General features: G+C 36.7%; 1 protein-coding gene across 1 annotated transcript; it reads left to right on the top strand.

The window, feature by feature from the left end:
• Positions 1 to 2459: 2459 nt before the first annotated feature.
• On the top strand, positions 2460 to 19208 carry tbx5a (T-box transcription factor 5a). The gene is made up of 9 exons (XM_052096311.1): positions 2460 to 2738; positions 3546 to 3719; positions 4276 to 4370; positions 7470 to 7589; positions 9201 to 9348; positions 11831 to 11983; positions 15220 to 15311; positions 16695 to 16924; positions 17029 to 19208. The coding sequence occupies exons 2-9, from the start codon at positions 3576 to 3578 to the stop codon at positions 17613 to 17615; spliced, it is 1569 nt and encodes a 522-aa protein (XP_051952271.1). The 5' UTR covers positions 2460 to 2738; positions 3546 to 3575; the 3' UTR covers positions 17616 to 19208.
• The last annotated feature ends 218 nt before the right edge of the window (positions 19209 to 19426 follow it).

Raw genomic sequence — 19426 nt, 5'->3', positions numbered from 1 at the left:
AATAATAATAATAATAATAATAATTATTATTATAATAAATTATAGACTGGTTTTATGTGGATAATGTGGATTATATTATTATTGTTCACGGTACAGTCAGCGCGATAGAAACTCATAGTCAAATATAATAATAACAGTAATAATAGTGCAGATTTATTTTCGGTTGTAAGGTTTTATTTAAATGTTTAGTGTTAAAGTTCATAAAGGTCATAAAGGTCATGATGAAGACTATTCGATCTGTTCAGATAATATCGTGTACATTGCACCATCTTCTTCAAAAGACACGGAGTGCTTCTTTATTATACTAAAACATTTGTTAGTAAAAAGGGTAAACGAGTCAAATGTACAAGTTGTAAAACAACAACAACAACACAATTACATTTTTGAACCACCAGAATTTCTTCCTTTGCGAATTAAATCAGTTATGTATTACCACACAAGTAGTCAAGACTGTTTTAATACATTCTCATATTGGCAAATTATCATAGTTTTGAATTCATGACAGTGTTAACTGAGTTTAAATCCAAAACGAGCTGGAAAATCCTAAACTATTAAATTATTGTTTTTAACAATTATTGACGCAAAAGTTCACATGATGTCCTGTTTGCTGTAGGACTGTTCAGATTGACAAATTTAAAGATAACATTTAAGAAGTGTTTCGTAATTAATAAAGGTCGGTTTTGTCATGTTGTGCACATTAGTATCAACACAAGAATGAATTTTGTGGCTGTACAGAAATGGTTTAATATTGTATTATGACAGTGATGTAACTCTAGTGTTAACAGCTCGTGTCTTGTAAGCTAACTGTGAATCACGTTATGTCCTCTGAATTAACTCAAACACTTCAATATGACAGCAAAAGGGAAATGTTTTAGAGTATCATTTATGCTTGTGATTTTCGATTGCAAATCAATCAGTAATGCAGCCTGTGTGATATTAGTTCGTGTATACTGCCAGGAGATTTCTCTAAACAGTTGATTTTCAACAAGCCCATTCTTGTGGTTATGTGCATATCAATACTATATTCGACGAGCATTATTATTTAGGAATACGCGTTTAGCATCAGTTCAGCATCATCAGTTTTTAAAGCATTTCCAAGAAATTGGATTCTTGCGTTTCTTTGTGGATAAAATAATTGTTTACTATTATATTTAATAAGGAATAATACCCTAAATTACAGTTACATTAATACAACGCCGTTATTATTCATTACCAGAACATATCATATAGGTCACATAATTATTCATTTGTACAATTGTGATTTTAACACACCGGTGGCGCGCTGTTATCTTTGAAGCCCTGGTTATCAGGTGCTATATTTAGTTCTTGGTTTAAATGAGGTTTCTTCAGTTGAACTTGTCGTGTCTTGTGGCAAAACATCTGACTCGACGGTCTGGTGTCAACAGTTTTTATTGGATTGCGATGCGTGATGCAGATGAAATGGAATATTCTACATCGGTGGAACACGGTTAGAAGAGTTAACTGGTTTGCCCCTGTAACATACAACACTATTTCATGCCCTATTTTCATTTACTTGTTGGTCATGTTCCTCTACACACGTCAGGAGATCTCTGTTGGGCTTGAAACTGAGATGAGGAACATCACTTTATTTTATGTAAGCTAGCTTCAAGGTGACTTTACCTGTTTAATTCGCTTGTGGGACCCTCTAATAACTACACTTTAATCTGCATTCTGAAGAAATATTTCCAAACCCCACAACATAAAAGTCTATGGAGGAAAACAGCTCAATCGAAAATGTTTCATAGTTTCTGAAGACTTAGGCTACAGAATCCACCGCATAATCCAAGCCAAATAACCAAAAACACACCTGTAAACCATGAACTATTGAATCATAATGTAACTAATTACATTCATTTGTCATTTGTATGTATGTTTATGTATGTTTATAAATGTGTGTAAATGTTCTGTATATATAAAGATTCTTCAGAATGTATCATTTTAATAATTAATGATGAATGATTTGATCTGGGGAAAACGGTGCACCCTGCAATAAAATAGGCCTACATACATTGGGTAGAATCTAGTTTTTGATATTTGATATATTTTTGTATATGACGTAACGTGTCGAGTAACGCGCGTTTAAAATGTCTCCTGTGAAGAATTCAGACTTCACTGCGTGTCCACACAGCAAACGGCCCAAACTACCGACGTGGATCGTCTCATCGCTTCCGTTTTCCAGCGTAACGCAAAGGGGTTGACCATTAGACAAACAGAGGGAGAGAGTGGGAGGGACAGACAGAGAGAGAGAGAGAGAGAGAGCGAGAGAGAGAGAGAGAGAGAGAGAGAGAGAGAGAGAGCGAGAGAGAGGAGAGAGAGAGAGAGAGAGAGAGAGAGCGAGAGAGAGTGAGAGAGAGAGAGAGAGAGAGAGAGAGAGAGAGAGAGAGAGGAGGAGGAGGAGGAGGTTGAATAGACTAGTAAAGGAAGAATAACAGCGGCTGGACTCTGAATACATGTGAACTGCCATTAGCGCGAGTTCATCAGCACAAGAAGAAAGATTCTCGTGTTTAATCGATATATTGCACGGACGCCTGACGATGATGACGAGTTGTGCCGCACCGAGGACATAGATGAAGTCCACGGGTTCACCGTGCAGCACACCGACAGATACATGGTTGGAATATAATTCTCATTAAAAGGGAAATTCGCTATCAAAAGATTGGGTGACCTGGACGCGTTCACGGACTGGTCAAACTCTCTGTCCTGCCTCAGAATTAAAGGTCAGTGTCAGTTTCTTTGCGTTCATTTGATTGTGATTCATTGAAATGTTCCTGTGTCAGGCCATCTTTAGAAAGACATCGAGCATTGACATACACATGTAAACACAGTAAAGCTCTTCTGATTTCTGCAGGGATGAAGTATAGACAGCAGTAATGCATCTGTTCGGTAGTTCGATACACTGTAGATTGAGAGATATTACTCTGTATCGAACAGTGGTGAACAGTTTTTCTAATCTCTAAAGAAGGTTACAACACAGGCCCATGCTTTATCCCCTTTTAAAAATTAAAATTCGTCTGTCAAGAAAAACAACAATAATACTTATAATAACAACAACAATTATAATAACTATTATAATTGAGAATAATATTGCTTATACAGAGGCATGTGTGTGTGTGTGTGTGTGTGTGTGTGTGTGTGTGTGTGTGTGTGTGTGTGTGTGTGTGTGTGTGTGTGTGTGTGTGTGGTTTACATTAAGTTGCATTAACATTGTTCATCGTTTATGTGAGAAGACATTTCTCCAAATAATACACAAGTATTGCATTTGTTTTTCTATTCCGATAGTAGTGTTTTAGTGAGTACGTATTTAGTGGATAAATTAGTAAGTAGCTATTTTTCAACATATTTGTATGTATAATCTGAGTCTTTTGCTATTTAAAAGTGATCTGAAAACGGCGATACGCGAGAATGTGTTTGTCATCAGAATTATTGTCATCAGTGGATTATGATTATTAAAGCGGTGTAAACATGGGCTACACATGTGTATCATTTTAAAAAGAAGGTGATGATGAAATGTTTCTGTCGTTTAGGCCTCACGGTTGAAGTATTTCACATCTGACATGGCGGACAGTGAAGACGCCTTTCGGCTCCAAAACTCTCCAAGTGACACGGATGCAAAAGATTTACAAAGCGACGGTAAATCAGAAAAACAGAATGCAGCCTCCAGCAAATCTCCGTCATCACAGACTACCTACATTCAACAGGTAACAACTGTGTGTGTGTGTGTGTGTGAGAGAGAGAGAGAGAGAGAGAGAGAGAGAGAGAGAGAGATGCAATGATGGCAGGTTTGAGCCACAATTGTTTCAACGAGATTCATAAGGCAAACAATGAAAGTTACATACACTGAGAGAATGTATCATATAAAAAAGCGATATGCGAAATACGATACATTAATAAGTAAAAAAAAAAACAATAACAAATACTGGAACTAAAAGACTATTCTTCCTGTATAGACCTGCATGTCAGGATAATATTTCTGAAACTTCCCGCTTTCCTATATCATGACATTTTTTATCCAAAACATCCTGAAGCATTCACTATAGGCCAGCATTATTTAACGTCTTAAATCTGAAAGACGTCGATGTTGTTTTATTTTCTTCTGTACTTGAGATGACCTATTAGTCTTAAGAATAATGTTATTAGATAAAGATAATAATCTTAAGATAAAGTGTTTTACACATTTAGCGGGCATCTACTGTCGTTATTTTCAGTTTTTAAAGATGCATCTTATATACATTAACGTCATATATGTTTTCAAAGGGAATGGAAGGAATCAAAGTTTACTTGCACGAGCGAGAGTTATGGGCAAAGTTTCATGAAGTGGGGACTGAAATGATCATCACCAAAGCAGGGAGGTAAGACACAAATGTTTGCCACTTTTGGACTTTCATCGCATGTAGTTTCATGTGCTCGTAATGCACTGAAGCAAATCTTTCATAATTATACTTATGCATTCAGTATTATTGCCTAATATATTCTTCACGTTGACATGAAGCGTGCATAAATGTTTCATCATTTAAATTATTTATTTTATTTATTTATTTCGAAGTTTTAGCAATGTTGTGATTACTGCGGACATAAATCAGCTGACAGGGATTCACTTCGGCGTTTCTTTTACTCCTTTTTTAGTATTTGAATTTTAAAAGATTGGGATTGAAATATGTTGTAGTGTTAGCAGGCTAATGTAAATTCCCATAGTTGAATTAGCAACGGTTTAATATATTTTCAGGTGTGAAATGAGTCTTTATACTGGACTAGACACATTCACATTTGGACAGTCTTCATTATTCCAGTATAGATGTTTTCCACTTATGTTTCATTGCAGTTTGTTGACTGATGAGATCCAAACCTGGATTATACGCCAAATTATAAACGTATTTTTATCTTTAATTTTTATGTTAATTTACTAACACGAAACCTCGTGATACAGAAGGAGTGTAGGTCTGTCTCATTATGAAAGTGTCAAATTGGGAATCAGATGGTGTTTTGTGGGAGCTGCAAAGAAATGCAATAAGTGTGCATGAAGTCATTGCGATGTGGCTGTTGTCTGATATTATGGTCAGTGTGAGACTCCAGGTAAAGACTGAGAAATAATTGATTCATAAGTGTTCAATAAGTCGATATTTCACGATATTGATGCTCATGAGTCCGAGTTAATGTTAACAAATTGTCTCGCAGTCCTAAACATGTAATAGTTATAATGGTCCTATTTTATTTTCTCTATATATGCTTCCTTTAGGTTCTATTTTTAAGAAATACGACCCTTCTTTTCACTGCTACACAGATGACACCCACATCGATCTGCCTTTGAGATACAGCAACAATTGTCTTGACTCGCTTGTGGCCTGTCTCTCTGATTTAAAGGCTTGGATGTCTTTACATTTTATAAACTGGAATGAAAGCAAGACTGAGATCCTTGTGTTTGGCCCAGTGAAGCCCTTAGAATCTCGGATCTGAATTTCGGCTCTCTGTCTCCGCATGTGAAATCGTGTTCTTTGATAATGCTCTTAAGTTTGACAAAAAGTCCTGTCTGTTGGCAAATCTATTTTTTTCCATTTATGAGCAATGGGCAAGGTGAAGATATTTTCTTTCTTGTAAGAATTTTGTCAATTTTGATGCTTTCGTTACTTCACGGCTTGACTATAGCAATGCGTTCTATATGGATATTAGTCAGTCATCTTTTTCCCGGACGCAAACTGTTCCGAATGCAGCTGAACGTCAACATATCACCCCTGTTGTAGTCTCGTTACACTGGCTTTCAGTTCACTACAGACTTGATTTCAAAGACTTTCTTAAATGTTCAAGCAGCGTCTTACCTCACCGATCTCCTCCTGTCTGTCTGAGCATCACTCAGTGAGATCTCTGAGGTCCTCAAACCAGAGGATATTAATGTAGCTTTGGAAAAGCCTGCCACATCTGTGTACGCGTTTAAATCAAAGCTCAAACAGATCTTTTAACCAATTATGTTTTCTGCTGTTTACATGTTATGTAGCCTATAACTGTGCATCATCGTACTATATTATGTACATCATGCATTATATTTTGTTCTATAATATTTATATGATATTATGTACAGCACATTGGTCAGATGTTGTTGTTTTTAATTGTGCTCTATAAATAAATGTGACTTTGACACATCGCGGCAGCTTTCAAGAAACGTGCCGTCAATTCTTTTCTCACACAGTTAAACAAGGTGGATTCTGAACTCATTTCATTTCCTCTTCATTTGATGACATTTTACTTACCCCTCCTGTACCTCATAGATCTGGAGTTATAAATACTTGATACGGTCGCCACAGCTTTTATTACACAACTGCTCTTTTGCGCATGTATACGTGAGTTGCGTGGAAGTGAAAAGTAAAAACATTCAAGGAATATTCCGGTTAAGATCAGTCGACAGAATTTGTGGATGATGTTGAATACCACCACCACATATCATTTTGAGTCGTTTCTCCTTTTCTTAAAAAAATTAATAAAGAAAAATCGATGTTCCAGTGAGACATTTGCAATAGAATTCAATGGGGCCAGTTTGAGAGTTTCAAGGCAGAAATGTGAAGCATATTGAATGGTCTTTAAATCGTCATTGTTACGGTCGTTTTAGGTTTTTAGGATTTATGGTGTAACCTTTATATAATTATAAGAGTTAATTTATAAAATTGTCTATAATTTCCACAGATGTGGTTAATAAGTGATTTAATGACAGTAAAATCATGTTAACGCACATATTGTTCATGTCTTGTGTCTATACTTTTGAAACAGTATTTTAATGTGTACAGATTAAACCCCATTGACTTCCATTGGAAGTGTCTCACTGGAACACACATTTGTGCTTATTTTGAAAGAAAGGAAATTTATGTGGTAATTAAACATTATGACACAAATGCTGTGGATTGAGCTTCACTTGTCCTGAACCCGGAATAAGACAATGAAGGGATTCGTTTTCTCACTAGCGCAACACATGTGCTAGCCTAAATTCTTTTTTTAAGGATATATATATATAGTATATAGCCTATATATGTACACCATGTGTGTTGCGATACGGAGAATAAAAAACAATGACTTGTTTTATATATGTTACATTCATGTGTTTGTTGAATTTATTAGATTTATTATTTAAATTCATGAATATTCATGCTTTTATATAGCCTATTAATATCTGAAGTGTAACATACACTTCAGATATTGATAAGATAAATAAAATCAAATGACCTTGAAATGAATCCTGTTTTTTAGCAGTCGTGCGGTAGGCCACAGGTACTCTGAGTATTGGGAACACAACTCAATATCGTATCCGTTTGACGAATTGAATTATGAACGCTTGCATTAATCATTCAATGTAGGTTTACAAATCATTGTTTTCTCCAGTGAGAAATATCAATATCACATTAAAGATGTTGATTGTTTTTAATTATGTGTGCTTTAATACGTTAATATTTCCCATCTTTCATCCACAGGCGGATGTTCCCAAGCTTCAAAGTGAAGGTCACCGGATTGAACCCAAAAACCAAATATATTCTGCTGATGGATGTCGTGCCAGCGGACGATCACCGCTATAAATTCGCCGATAATAAATGGTATGTGAGACGACAATGTCTTTAATAGTGAAAGTTATTAATGCGGGTTATTATTTACTTTGCGATATAATTAAATCGTTTCTGACGAGTTTTCACTGCCCAAGAGGGTTCTTGAAATATTCTCGAAGTTACGGCCTCATTTAAAAAAAAGTTTCCACTATTGGTTTGACTTTCTCCTCTGCTCCTTTTAAAGAAACATACTCCTGAACCACCCTCTAGTACAGAACAAAACCTAAAGAAGCTTCTCAAAATGTACTGACACAACCTATCAAATTGTAAAGCTAGTGTCACACATTTGTCTTTTGGTTACATAATTCAATTTCCCATTTTCCCAATTTCCCAAAATCCCATTATTCATCTCTGAAGAATAGGTGTACACTATGAAACAGAGGGAACACACTATGGAAAGAGCGCAGGAAAGAAAGAGTAATCATTCAAATATTCCAGAAATGGTCCACAAATCTGTTTGTATATTTCAGATAAAAACAATTCCAATATTTCCTTATTTATTACTGAAAAAAATCTAACCTAAAAATGTGCTTCATGTGGAAACATCTAAATAACGTATTCAAGATTTAATTCAAGATTTTTGAATTTTTCGGGCCTAAAAACCATAAACTGTAAAAAAAAAAAAAAAAAAAAAAATTAATTGTTACTTAAAGGTGCTATTTCTACCTAATTCAACCCTTAAAATGAGGTCTGCTGTAATCTAATGCTGTCAGGATGATTCAGAATAATTGATTCAGAATAATATCTTTGACTTGAATCATACCAGTTCATTTAGATGTTACTACATTAAACAAATGGCTATTTTGTGGTGGATATTATTTAAATAAAAAAAAAAAACATTAAAGCAAAACCTGCCTTGAAACTTTCTTCAATTCCTGTTATTGACTGAAAGAGAGTGGGTCTCTTGGCTGTGTCGCTACCCTACACTGTTAGTCAAATATCATTTTTTATAAGATGACACACTACAGCTTCACGAAAAATAACCCTTAAAATGTTTCACATACATTACTGTCTGCTTCAAACAACCTCACAGACGACATTGTATTGTATTGTATTAAATTTATTTGATCAAATTTTGCTTCTGGCTTTATACTCCTTTTCAGGGTCAGTTAAATTGATGGTTTGTTGAGGGAGGATGTCTACAAGCCAATATGACTGATAATTACCCGTCCGGTGCATGCTCTGGAACTAATGACCCTCTTGATCAACTAACACTTTAGTCATTAACTAAATAAACGGGTCTTTGAAAGACATTATGCGCAATACACAATGCAGTGAAGCATGGTAAATGTAAGGTATGCTGAGACACATTTTGACAAGTTTCAATTTCAAGACAAAAAGGGAGCACAAAGCATTTTTTTTAATGAACTTATCCTTGTAATTATAAATACATAATAAATCAATAAACAAACTGAACTTTTACATTCACTTTCAAAGTTAATGAAACATGAGAGCGCAGACATACATTTTTTAAATAATATTCTATATAACAAATAAATGAGTAGAGATTCGAAGGAGAGTATGTATGTGTATGTACAAAAATGGAAAAGTATGTTTAAACAAAATAAAAAAAATATAAATGTGTTTTGCACTGCGGCTCAGGTCTGTGACAGGAAAAGCTGAACCTGCGATGCCCGGAAGACTGTACGTCCACCCAGACTCCCCAGCCACCGGTGCACACTGGATGCGGCAGCTTGTGTCCTTCCAGAAGCTTAAACTGACAAACAACCACCTAGATCCCTTTGGACATGTGAGTATTGAAATGCTGTGCTCGAGTTGTCGAATGTACAGTATTTTCTACAAATTCATCACATGCTGGATCATAGTGATTTGAAATCAGAAGTAAATGACACAGAAAATGATTGTAATATTCATCATTGGTTCTCAGGCCATGAGAAGAGAAAGGTTCACACATCAGGTATCATTGTGCATCAAAACACTAGATCAGAAATAATAGACACCTAAAGAGGTGCTATTGACAAAGGCCAGAACTGTGTAATAACCCAAACACATCTTAAATCCAGTAATGAAAATTGTGTCAACACAAACAACAGTCCGGAGCCTTAGATGTGGACATATTTAAAGTGAGATTATACATTTAAACTGGTGTGGTTCAAAGTAATTTCATTCTTAAGGCACCTGCAATTTTATCATGCATAATCTGTCAGATAATGTAAAGAAGTCTCTGTCTAAGAAGTGCCATTCCGAGCAGTTAACAACTGTAATAGATTAGACTGATGTTCAGAGTTTCTCAGAGATGTAGAAACCCAAGCACTGTGTGTCTATCTGAGCATGATACAGTATATGCCAGGACAGTCACGTTTCGTTATGAGAGTGTGTTGCATATGTATGCTTATGTTTTAAAACTGTGACTGCAAGCACATGATATATGTTCTGTCACTCTTTAGAACTGATCACATGGATTAAGTTGATCAGGTTTGTTGTCCTGCTAAACCTCAGCTGGTAGAATGAAATCAGAGCTCAGTTGGAATGTGAGTCGTGTTGTAAATTTCTGGCCAGATTGCATTTTTGATTGGTTGCAGTGGTTCTTGGCATGCCCCCTTTTGAGCTGAAAGAGCACCCTGGGATTTATAAATGAAGTACGGCTTCTTGACCAAAATAAGAACCCAACGTCTTGTTGTTCCAGGTGCTTGAAATAATTTCAGACCTATTTATTATTACTAGTGTTAGAAACAGAGCTGAACATGCAATGCCATATGCTGGAACCTGTTAGGAAATACATCAAATGAGCCAATATTTCTTAATTTGCCCAAATCACGAGACAAAGATGTCTAAAGGAAATAATTGCAATAATTCCCACACAGACAATGTACTGTAGCAAGTGTGTTCATGGTAAAGGGCGATGGTTAACTTTTAGGCTTTTCCAGTTACATTTTTTTTTTTTCGGTCCAAGCAAACAAAGCTTTAGTTTTCACCATTTTTTGAGCAGCATTCATCAAGTGCTCAATAGGCGTACACATTCTTGCAGCCATCTAGAAATATTGAAGTCAAAATGGCGTAGTTTGGATAACTGCGCTTCAGGTGGTTTATATTTAATGTCAGTGTGTGATGAGTGATGGACAGAGGTATACAAAGGCTGTTAATCTGCAGGGCTTCACAATCCCTGTGATGTCGGGAACATGAAAGAGCGGGGCAGCATTCAGGGCCCTCAGTGATCGCTCACTATCATTTAAAACTATCATACAGCGCTGGGCCAAATGGAGAAACGGAGCAACAGAATGAGCAGACCAATGCTGTACTCATAGTGGGTGGTCCCACCGCAAGCATTCTAGGGAAAAAAGCTTTGTCTGATGTCCTTACAGATTTCCAAATATATTCTTATATGTCCCACACATAGTTTTTCGACAAATCCATGTGTTTGCATTTCATGTCAAAAACAAGTATAGTGTGTGTGGCTGTGCTAGATGTTGCAGAAAACTTTAAGTTATATCATTTTCACATCACAGATATTAAAAAGTATGTTTCACCTTGAACGCTAAATCATTTTGTAGGCCTAGAGCAAAAGCAATACTCTGGGCTGAGAGCAATGTTTAAAGTTTACAGCAGGCAGGGGAAGCCATGTGACCAAGTGCTGCCTGTTTTGTTGAGCCAAGAGCAGCTCAGAGGGAGTGGACCAATGTCACTGATCAAAGGAGAACTGCTGCAGTTGTTTGGAGAATGAAGGGGGAATGGATCAAAATGTAAAATATAGAATATGCATAAACTAGAATGCAAACATTGGAGTTCATTATGCACACACATTGGACCTTCAAGCTCAAAGTGCTACTTAGAGTGTTTCTCTGAAACAAGAACTTGGACCAAAAGTAATTTCAGTAATATTCCATACTTTTGACAGAAGTACTGATGTGAAACTTCTGACTTGTAAACAGATGTTGTTATGAGTGTGTTGCAAGTTTGAGGAATCAGCAGCACTGGACACAGAAGTCTTTGAGAGGCCTCAAGTTCACCGCAACAGCGTCAGTTTCTCAACTCAAAGAGGGACCGAAGGAAAGTATGACAAAGTAAAAGTGTTCCCATATCGCAGCAGAGAGCAGAGAAAAACGTCCAAATGCTCACGTGATTTTTGCGTTGATCTTTTGCACATTGACAGATTAATGGAATCATTGTATATGAATCAAAAGTCGAAAAGTCCATCCGTACAGGAAAAGAGCAAGACTCTACTGTGAATCAGTTGAATAATAGAATGTGTTTTGGCTCCACTTTCTTTCCAGATTATCCTGAATTCCATGCATAAATATCAACCGAGGATCCACATCGTGAAGGCGGATGAAAATAATGGATTTGGTTCCAAAAATACCGCTTTCTGCACCCACGTGTTTCCAGAAACGGCGTTTATTGCAGTCACGTCTTACCAAAATCATAAGGTAACAAGTTCGATTTGATTCATTCTGAAGTTAATCTTCTTGTGTTTTAAGGCTAAACTGGGTAACATTTTGTGAATCGAAATTAATTCATTAATTAATGAATTGAGACTACCAATGTTATATGTTCTCAGCCTTTATTTAATTATGTTAATGTATTGGGTATGTTTTGTATTTTAGACATTTCGGATTTTATTCTCTAGAGACACTGAACTCTCGATTAAAGTCAGTTAACACTTGTGCATGAGAAGAAGTACTGAGTAAACGTTTCTCTTGCATCTGCTGACAGAAAACACTTCAAATGACTGTATGGTAGAAGTGCCTTGGTAATCTGTTGCTAATGTCTTAACATTAAGAATGCTAAACTTTAGAAAACATCTGCACTAATCTATGAGAATCGAAATATTTGATTTGGTCAATTGCAATAGACACGTCACCGAATATTTCCACTTCTGCATGGAATCGTAAAAATATGGCCCAGAACATGCCTTAGCTATATATAATCTACACTTGTTCCTTAATAGTTCAAATGTAAAACAATGAATTGTGAAGCCTACATTCTGGTGCCACAATGGCATGCTTTAAAACATCTTTGACTATGATAGAAAAAATAAGCACGTGTATGGTAAGAAAGCGTTTGCAAATAACACAAATATAACATTAAATATAGAGCTAAATTACTATACGACCAAGAAAACAAAAACATGCATGTTAGGGGATTATTATATATTTTTTATACTGGCGACGTGAATGTCAAACGCATTTCTGTGTTGATTACTATAATTGCACTGTTTTTACATTTGTTTATCTGCTGTAAATGGAATCCAGAAAGACATTCTTTTGCACAGTGATGGCGTTGAAAGTCAAATGTCGTGTGCAGAAGATGCGCGTGATAGTTTAATATGAGTAGATGACATAGTGACTCAGATCATATTTACAAACTCAAGTGTGGTGAATTGGACAACGCTTCAAATGATTTTTGAACTTTCTGCATTAATAAATGTGACTGCTGTAAGCACACTGTAAGGGGCAAACACCGAAGTGCACAAACATGTAGCACACTTTCATAGATCATTTTTTTTATCTGTATTTATTGAATTATTGCAATTAGAAAAACACTCGCGCGCGGTCAAACCTTAGTTTATGTACAGTTTCTTATAGGTATCGATGCTTTAGCTTTAGAAAATCATGCATTTGATAGTTTTGGAACGTTGGCGTGACATGCTATAGTCCATCTAATACTATTTTTTAACAGAATTTAGCTAATTATCCTACATTATGATGTACATTTTACCTCATGTTAACTGAGAGACTATATGGAATATTTGTACTCGCAGGATCAAACTTAAATGATCTAGTGAAGGCGAAACTATTTAGAAATCGTGTAAAACATAACGAAATGTTTACTTCTAAAATGACATTAAATACACAATTTCCCGCTATATATTCGTATACATTTGAACCAAAAATGTGTGTCTATGAACACGTTAAACACAACTACACATTTTGCGTTTTCTTTATTCTGCCGACATAGGTCACAAGAGATTTATTTCTGTATTTTTGTATCCTCTGACAACATTAAGTGTTTTAATGACTTGCTCTGCTTGGATCTTGGCATTTAGACTAACTCATACGTAGACAGTTATTCTTATTCTCTGGATTGTGCATCATGGAAGGTTGTTAATTTGCTTATTTCTCAAATCCTCCTTCACACACCTTAAATTGGTAAAAGCACGTGCACCTGTGGTTCATTAAAAATAATTGCATGTTAATAACCTTGTGGAATTTCCGCCTGCAGCAAAACAAAGCAACATTATACAATAATAAATGATCATGTGTACCTTTATTTTATAATGAGCAACAGTTTAAAAACAGTTTAAGAGAGCTCATGACAACGTGCATCACATAACAGAGATCCTATGAATTTGTTTATTTCATGCAATACAAAATAAAAACTCATAGTATGTCGGAAAATGCTAATCCGTGAAATTGTGATAATATTAAAATACAAATAAATAAATCTAATTAACCTGATATACTTGACCAACCTCACAATAGTCATGCGTCATTTGACATTAACATTCAGAAACTAAATCTTTTTTCTATGAGGCTCTAATGTGTGTTATTAATTAAATGTTGTAAATTCCCGGTGCGCGCTGTGAGACAGAATAATAAATGAATATTTTGCTAATCAACGGATTCTAGATGTGAAATCTGCTAACATGTTGTTAGAGTTTTGATCCAGAACGTATGCGAGAATATACTTGGTAATGGGAGTTAAATAATAGCAGGTTTCGACGTACTTAATAGTATTATTATGTGCGCGTTGTTCCAGTTTGTGCGGCAATTATTCAATGCTTATATGAAATATAAAAGAATAATAATTAATAGTTGACTGCTCTCTGCGTTAAGACTCCCAGATCCTGTGGAAACACCTGAAGACAGTTCTAGAAGAGAACATGTACATTTTTTACTAGATTTAATCTTAAGTAAGAGCCAAAGCAGAGTCAAAGATCAGGTCCTGTTAGGAAAGGCACCACAACAGCCAAAAAAATTACTTTTTCAGGGTCACACAGAAACCGAAATCTACAGAAATCCACAAAAGAAAAAGAGAAGTTTTTGTTCTACATTAGACCAGAATCAAACAAACCACAGTGCCTGGGCACATCAAGATTTCATCTTTTCATCGTCTCTTGACCAAACAGAAAACACCACCAGGATAATCTGTCAATTTCCAGTCCCAAAAGAGCCACTCATTGTGTTTCATTACAGTATAATATAGAACATTCTATTGGATACATTTTTAAAGACTGAAATGATTGAATTGATTGTCCCAGTGGGATGTCCCACCAACAGAAACATGCAAAGCATTCAATTCAGTGCCTCAATCGCATGCTGGCTGTTTGAAAACAATAATAAAAGCGGTCACTGCAAATTCCTTTCAAAGCAAATTCATGGATACATTACTGCAAATGAGTTACAATAGAGTATTACCTATCAGTCATCTTTCGAATCCTCCTGCTTTCTCTGCCAAGATGTATTGTTTAGGAGTAAAAATGAAACAATGTATTTTTACAGTCACTTCTGGGCTCTAAGATGGGAAAGCATGTTCTTTAATAAAATAAATTGTCATTAATAAAAAATATATCTGGACTACTAGACTACTTCAGGACAGTGTACTCAGTTCAAGGCCATACCCTGAAGCTATTGGTAAAATATGTGTGCTGTCCGTTTCACAGATTACCCAGTTAAAGATTGAGAACAATCCCTTTGCAAAGGGATTTCGTGGAAGTGATGATATGGAGCTACATCGCATGTCAAGAATGCAAAGGTAAGTGTATATCTGCAGGAAAAGCCTTTTGCACAATTCACATTGACCGACTTTTGTGTGGATGTAGCCACAAGTGTTTGTGCCGAGTTAATTGCAGCAATACACTAATATATCCACAACCTTAAAATTGCATGTTAGTAGCTTTCTGCTAGATAAAGGTGTCTTAAAGATAGCCCCTCTAAATATGGTCTCTGGCCTGACAGGAGATTTGATCAGCATCTTTAGATGGGTAGGAAGAGGCTGTAGTCAGATTATCTCTCTAATTATCACTAAACAGGCTTGTGCTAATCAATGCACAAACATTCGCCCAACATGGAGACAAACCAGAGGTGGCTGCTTTCACAAAGCCAGTGCTCTTAACTGAGGTAGGCATTTGCTAGGCAAGTGGAACCCATCCAGCCACTGATTTTCATGGCTTAGTATCTATATAGAGATCCAGAAGAGTTGTGATATAGTTGCTCCAGTGGAGGCAAAGACCACATGGCTTTATTCTTATTTTCTTCAGATGACTGCTGTATAACATGCTTCTATAGTGTGTGGAAAAACACATCTTCAAAGCAGAAAATCTGGTTTTATGGCCCACAGCAGCCAACGCAGGCGTTGTCCACTCCAAAATGAATGAGTTGATACATTAGGAAAAAAATGGCAATGCACTTTCCATGCCGTAGTTGACTTTGTCGGTTACTTTCAAATGAGCAGAGACAGAATTGACTAATGTCTCCTATAAGAGACTCTTGGGGTTAGCTTTCTATTGAGTTTCCAGATAATGACCTGAAGACTTTAAGACTTGACTAAAGCCAGAATGACACTTTTGAAACTCTTCTATTCTACAGAATCCATTATACAGCACTGTGATGAACATTTATTCATTCAGCAGTCACCTTTATCTAAGTGAGAAAGCCGCAAATTAAAAATTAAACATTTTGTGTATCAAGATTTATTAAAATACAAGTGCTAAGGTTTCATGCACAGTCCAGACAGTACAGAGAGACAAAATTGTATTGTATTGTGTACTTTCTCTGTAGCAGTCAAAGGTTCTGATACACTATCTGTACTCCGCTGTCAACCATTGAGATGAAGCAGGTCTGCTCTTAGTTAAACTAGGACCTACTGAGAACCAGGTCAATGGTTCAAAATGAATAGCAAAGGAATTATGCAAAAAGGCAATGTAAAGTGCCTTTTTTGACTTCCATTGATTAATTGGCATGGAAAAGCTCCTGTCACAGACAGATGGCTAAGAGCTTATTCTAACCGAGTGCTGAGCATTGACGGTAGATGTGGTTAGTTGCCATTTAGGCAGTTTCAAGATCCCTGAATGAAAGACAACATGTAAATGGAATGGCTTATAGGGGAGGTCAAGAAAATGCTTTTTGTTCTTTAAAGCACCAAGGAGTATCCAGTGGTCCCTCGCAGTTCCGTGCGCCAGCGGGTCGGCACCAGCCAGAGTCCATTTAGCGGTGATGTACAAGGTCTGTCTACACCTGGTGGCATGAGCTCTCAGTACTCCTGTGAAAACGGGGTTACGAGCACATCCCAAGACCTACTGCCTCAGGCAAGCTCCTATCCTTTGCCCCACGAACACAGTCAAGACTTTCACTGCATCAAGAGGAAAGGTGCATTGTAACTACAATAAATCAGAGATTTAACTAAATAGATTTTAAAAATATATTTCCAGATGGTACTAAATTAATTTCTGCAATGTTTTGTCTATGCACAGTGGAGGATGACTGTCACAGCAGAGATCATCCGTACAAGAAAACCTACGTGGAAAGTTCATCCAGTGAGGACGATCACTACTATCGTCCTGTGAGCTACTCTCAGTCTCTGGGCCTCAGTGGTGCCCCCTACAGGACTGAGTCTGGTCAGCGACAGGCATGCATGTACGCCGGCGCTTCTCAATCCACTGAGCCGGTGCCTAGCCTGGAAGACATCAGCTGCAACACCTGGCCAGGTGTCTCACCTTATGGCAGCTGTTCCGTGACCACCATGCAGCAAATGGACCGACTGCCCTATCAGCACTTCTCTGCTCATTTCACCTCAGGACCCCTGGTGTCCAGATTGAGCGGTGTCGCAGGCCATGCCTCACCACAGCTGGGTGACACACATGCTATGTACCAGGGCTCCATGCCTCATCAGCCGCTGGGTCGTCAGTGCAGCCCGAGTACTGGGATTCAGTCGCCAACCACCGGCCTGCAGGGGAATGAGTATTTGTACACTCACGGGATACCCCGCACGCTGTCCCCGCACCAGTACCACGGCGTGCACAGTGTAAGCATCATGCCTGACTGGAATGAAGGCAGCTAATTGAATTCTCATGAACAGAAACGTCCAAACATGGTATCTAGGAAGACTCTTTCCTGCATATTTATATCTTTCAAATCTACGCTGCCTTGTGAAAACTTGTGGCTTAGGTAAATTGGACACTCATGTCAGACATCGGGCCAGTTAAACTGGCCAAGGCAGCAATGAATGTCCAAGAAATATTTTGTTTTTCACCGTGGACAGTAACAAGAGACTTACATTTATGCAAAACTGTCTAACAGGGACAACAAAAAGCATTTCCTTTTCAATGTTAGGGCAAATGTGCAGATATGCCAACAGTTTTATTGACGAGACTTTTGTTGAAATGAAGGAAAAAGAAGATGAGCGTAATCAAGGAAAAAACAATCCAGTTTTATAGTATTTTTTTTTTCATCTCATTTTTTTAGTTGTTTTTGACATTATTTTGAGCGTATATGAGCTGATATTTTATAGAACGACTCTTTGGGATCATGTGTTTGATGGGAAACAAAGAGTCTTGGCTTCTGTAAGTGTAGACTAACGACAAAAAAAAAAATTATGAAAACGTCTTCTGGTCAGTGTGCACCATTTCTCTCAAATCACAGCAGGTCTATTGAAGTGCTGACATTCAGTAGGTTTTGTTCAGGGATATAATGCAAGTTTGTTTCACTTAATGACATTTCTGAAGTATAATTGTTTTGGAATTACCAGTAAATCTATGATACAAAAATGTCAGTGTAAGAAAATGGATAAATGGGCACTTTTTTATAAAAATGTTAGCTGGAAATATGGCACAGCACAATACAAACCAAGACATCCATTTCAAATACTTTCCATATAAGCTAATTCTTGTTATCTTGGACATACTAATGTAATGTAACATTACACAATCTCTGTTAGTACACAAATAAGTAGTAACATGTTCCAACAGTAAAGTGATTCTCATAAACAGAGCACCAATCACAGGTTTAATAACTCAGAACTTTAGAAAACTTATAAGATACAACAATGTTTTTGATTAACTTCAACATTTAGCACCTAAACAACTTTTGTAAGGAAATGTTTATTTTTGGACACATGTAGTCACCAGATTTCTCCTGTTAATAGTATTTATTTTTCTTGTATTATAAAACCTTCCATTGTTTTACCTTCAATGTCATTTGCTAGTTCGACATTTCTTTCTTTTTTTTTTTTTTTTTGTTACTTTGAGTTTAGGTAGACAAACTTTCTTTTTAGTTAAAATAAGTAATCAATCTGGCCTAGAATGTGGAATGGGTATGCATAACTGTCAAAACATACAAACATGATTTACTTGACTGTGCATAAAACAAAAATGTACATAGAAAGCAGAATAAATGTAAAAGATCCTTGCTTGTATTTTGAATTTATTTCAAACAACTACACTGACTTCTGCGTAAATCTGTGCCATTGTACAATAGCATACCATCAGCCTATTAATAAGGCTTAACTCTATGAATAGTTTTGATGGATATTAGCCATGACTTCTTGGTTCTGGTAGAGCTGAATTCTGCTCGGCAGGTCACCTGTTGGAGTGATAGAAGGGGATTTTTATAATCAACATGAATACTACTGAAGTACCAGGTCTAAACAAACTCTACAGTGCTAGCCGAAATGTCAAAGCAAGCCTCACTCGATTGTCACTGCAGCTTATATGAGGAGCGTATCATTTTTAAGTTCACTTCTTGGTTGAGGACGCTCTCCTGTTTTGTAGCAGATATAAATGTTGGTCCTGACAAATTAGGAGTTGTGTAGAAAATCCTGTGGATTAAAGGGGGGTTAGCAAACAATTACATTCCCTGTACTGAGGCCTCCCT

The sequence above is a fragment of the Xyrauchen texanus genome, chromosome 3 (genome assembly GCF_025860055.1).
Source record: "Xyrauchen texanus isolate HMW12.3.18 chromosome 3, RBS_HiC_50CHRs, whole genome shotgun sequence".
Taxonomy (NCBI): Eukaryota; Metazoa; Chordata; class Actinopteri; order Cypriniformes; family Catostomidae; genus Xyrauchen; species Xyrauchen texanus.
The sequence above is the reverse complement of the archived record's forward strand: the minus strand, read 5'-3'. Positions and strand labels throughout refer to the sequence as shown.

Bases quoted from the DNA above. Each gene is read 5' to 3' on its own strand.
- tbx5a (XM_052096311.1), top strand. From the start codon at position 3,576: ATGGCGGACAGTGAAGACGCCTTTCGGCTCCAAAACTCTCCAAGTGAC. The intron at 7,590-9,200 runs GTATGTGAGACG...ACTGCGGCTCAG, and splicing joins AAATTCGCCGATAATAAATG to GTCTGTGACAGGAAAAGCTG. The intron at 16,925-17,028 runs GTGCATTGTAAC...GTCTATGCACAG, and splicing joins TCACTGCATCAAGAGGAAAG to TGGAGGATGACTGTCACAGC.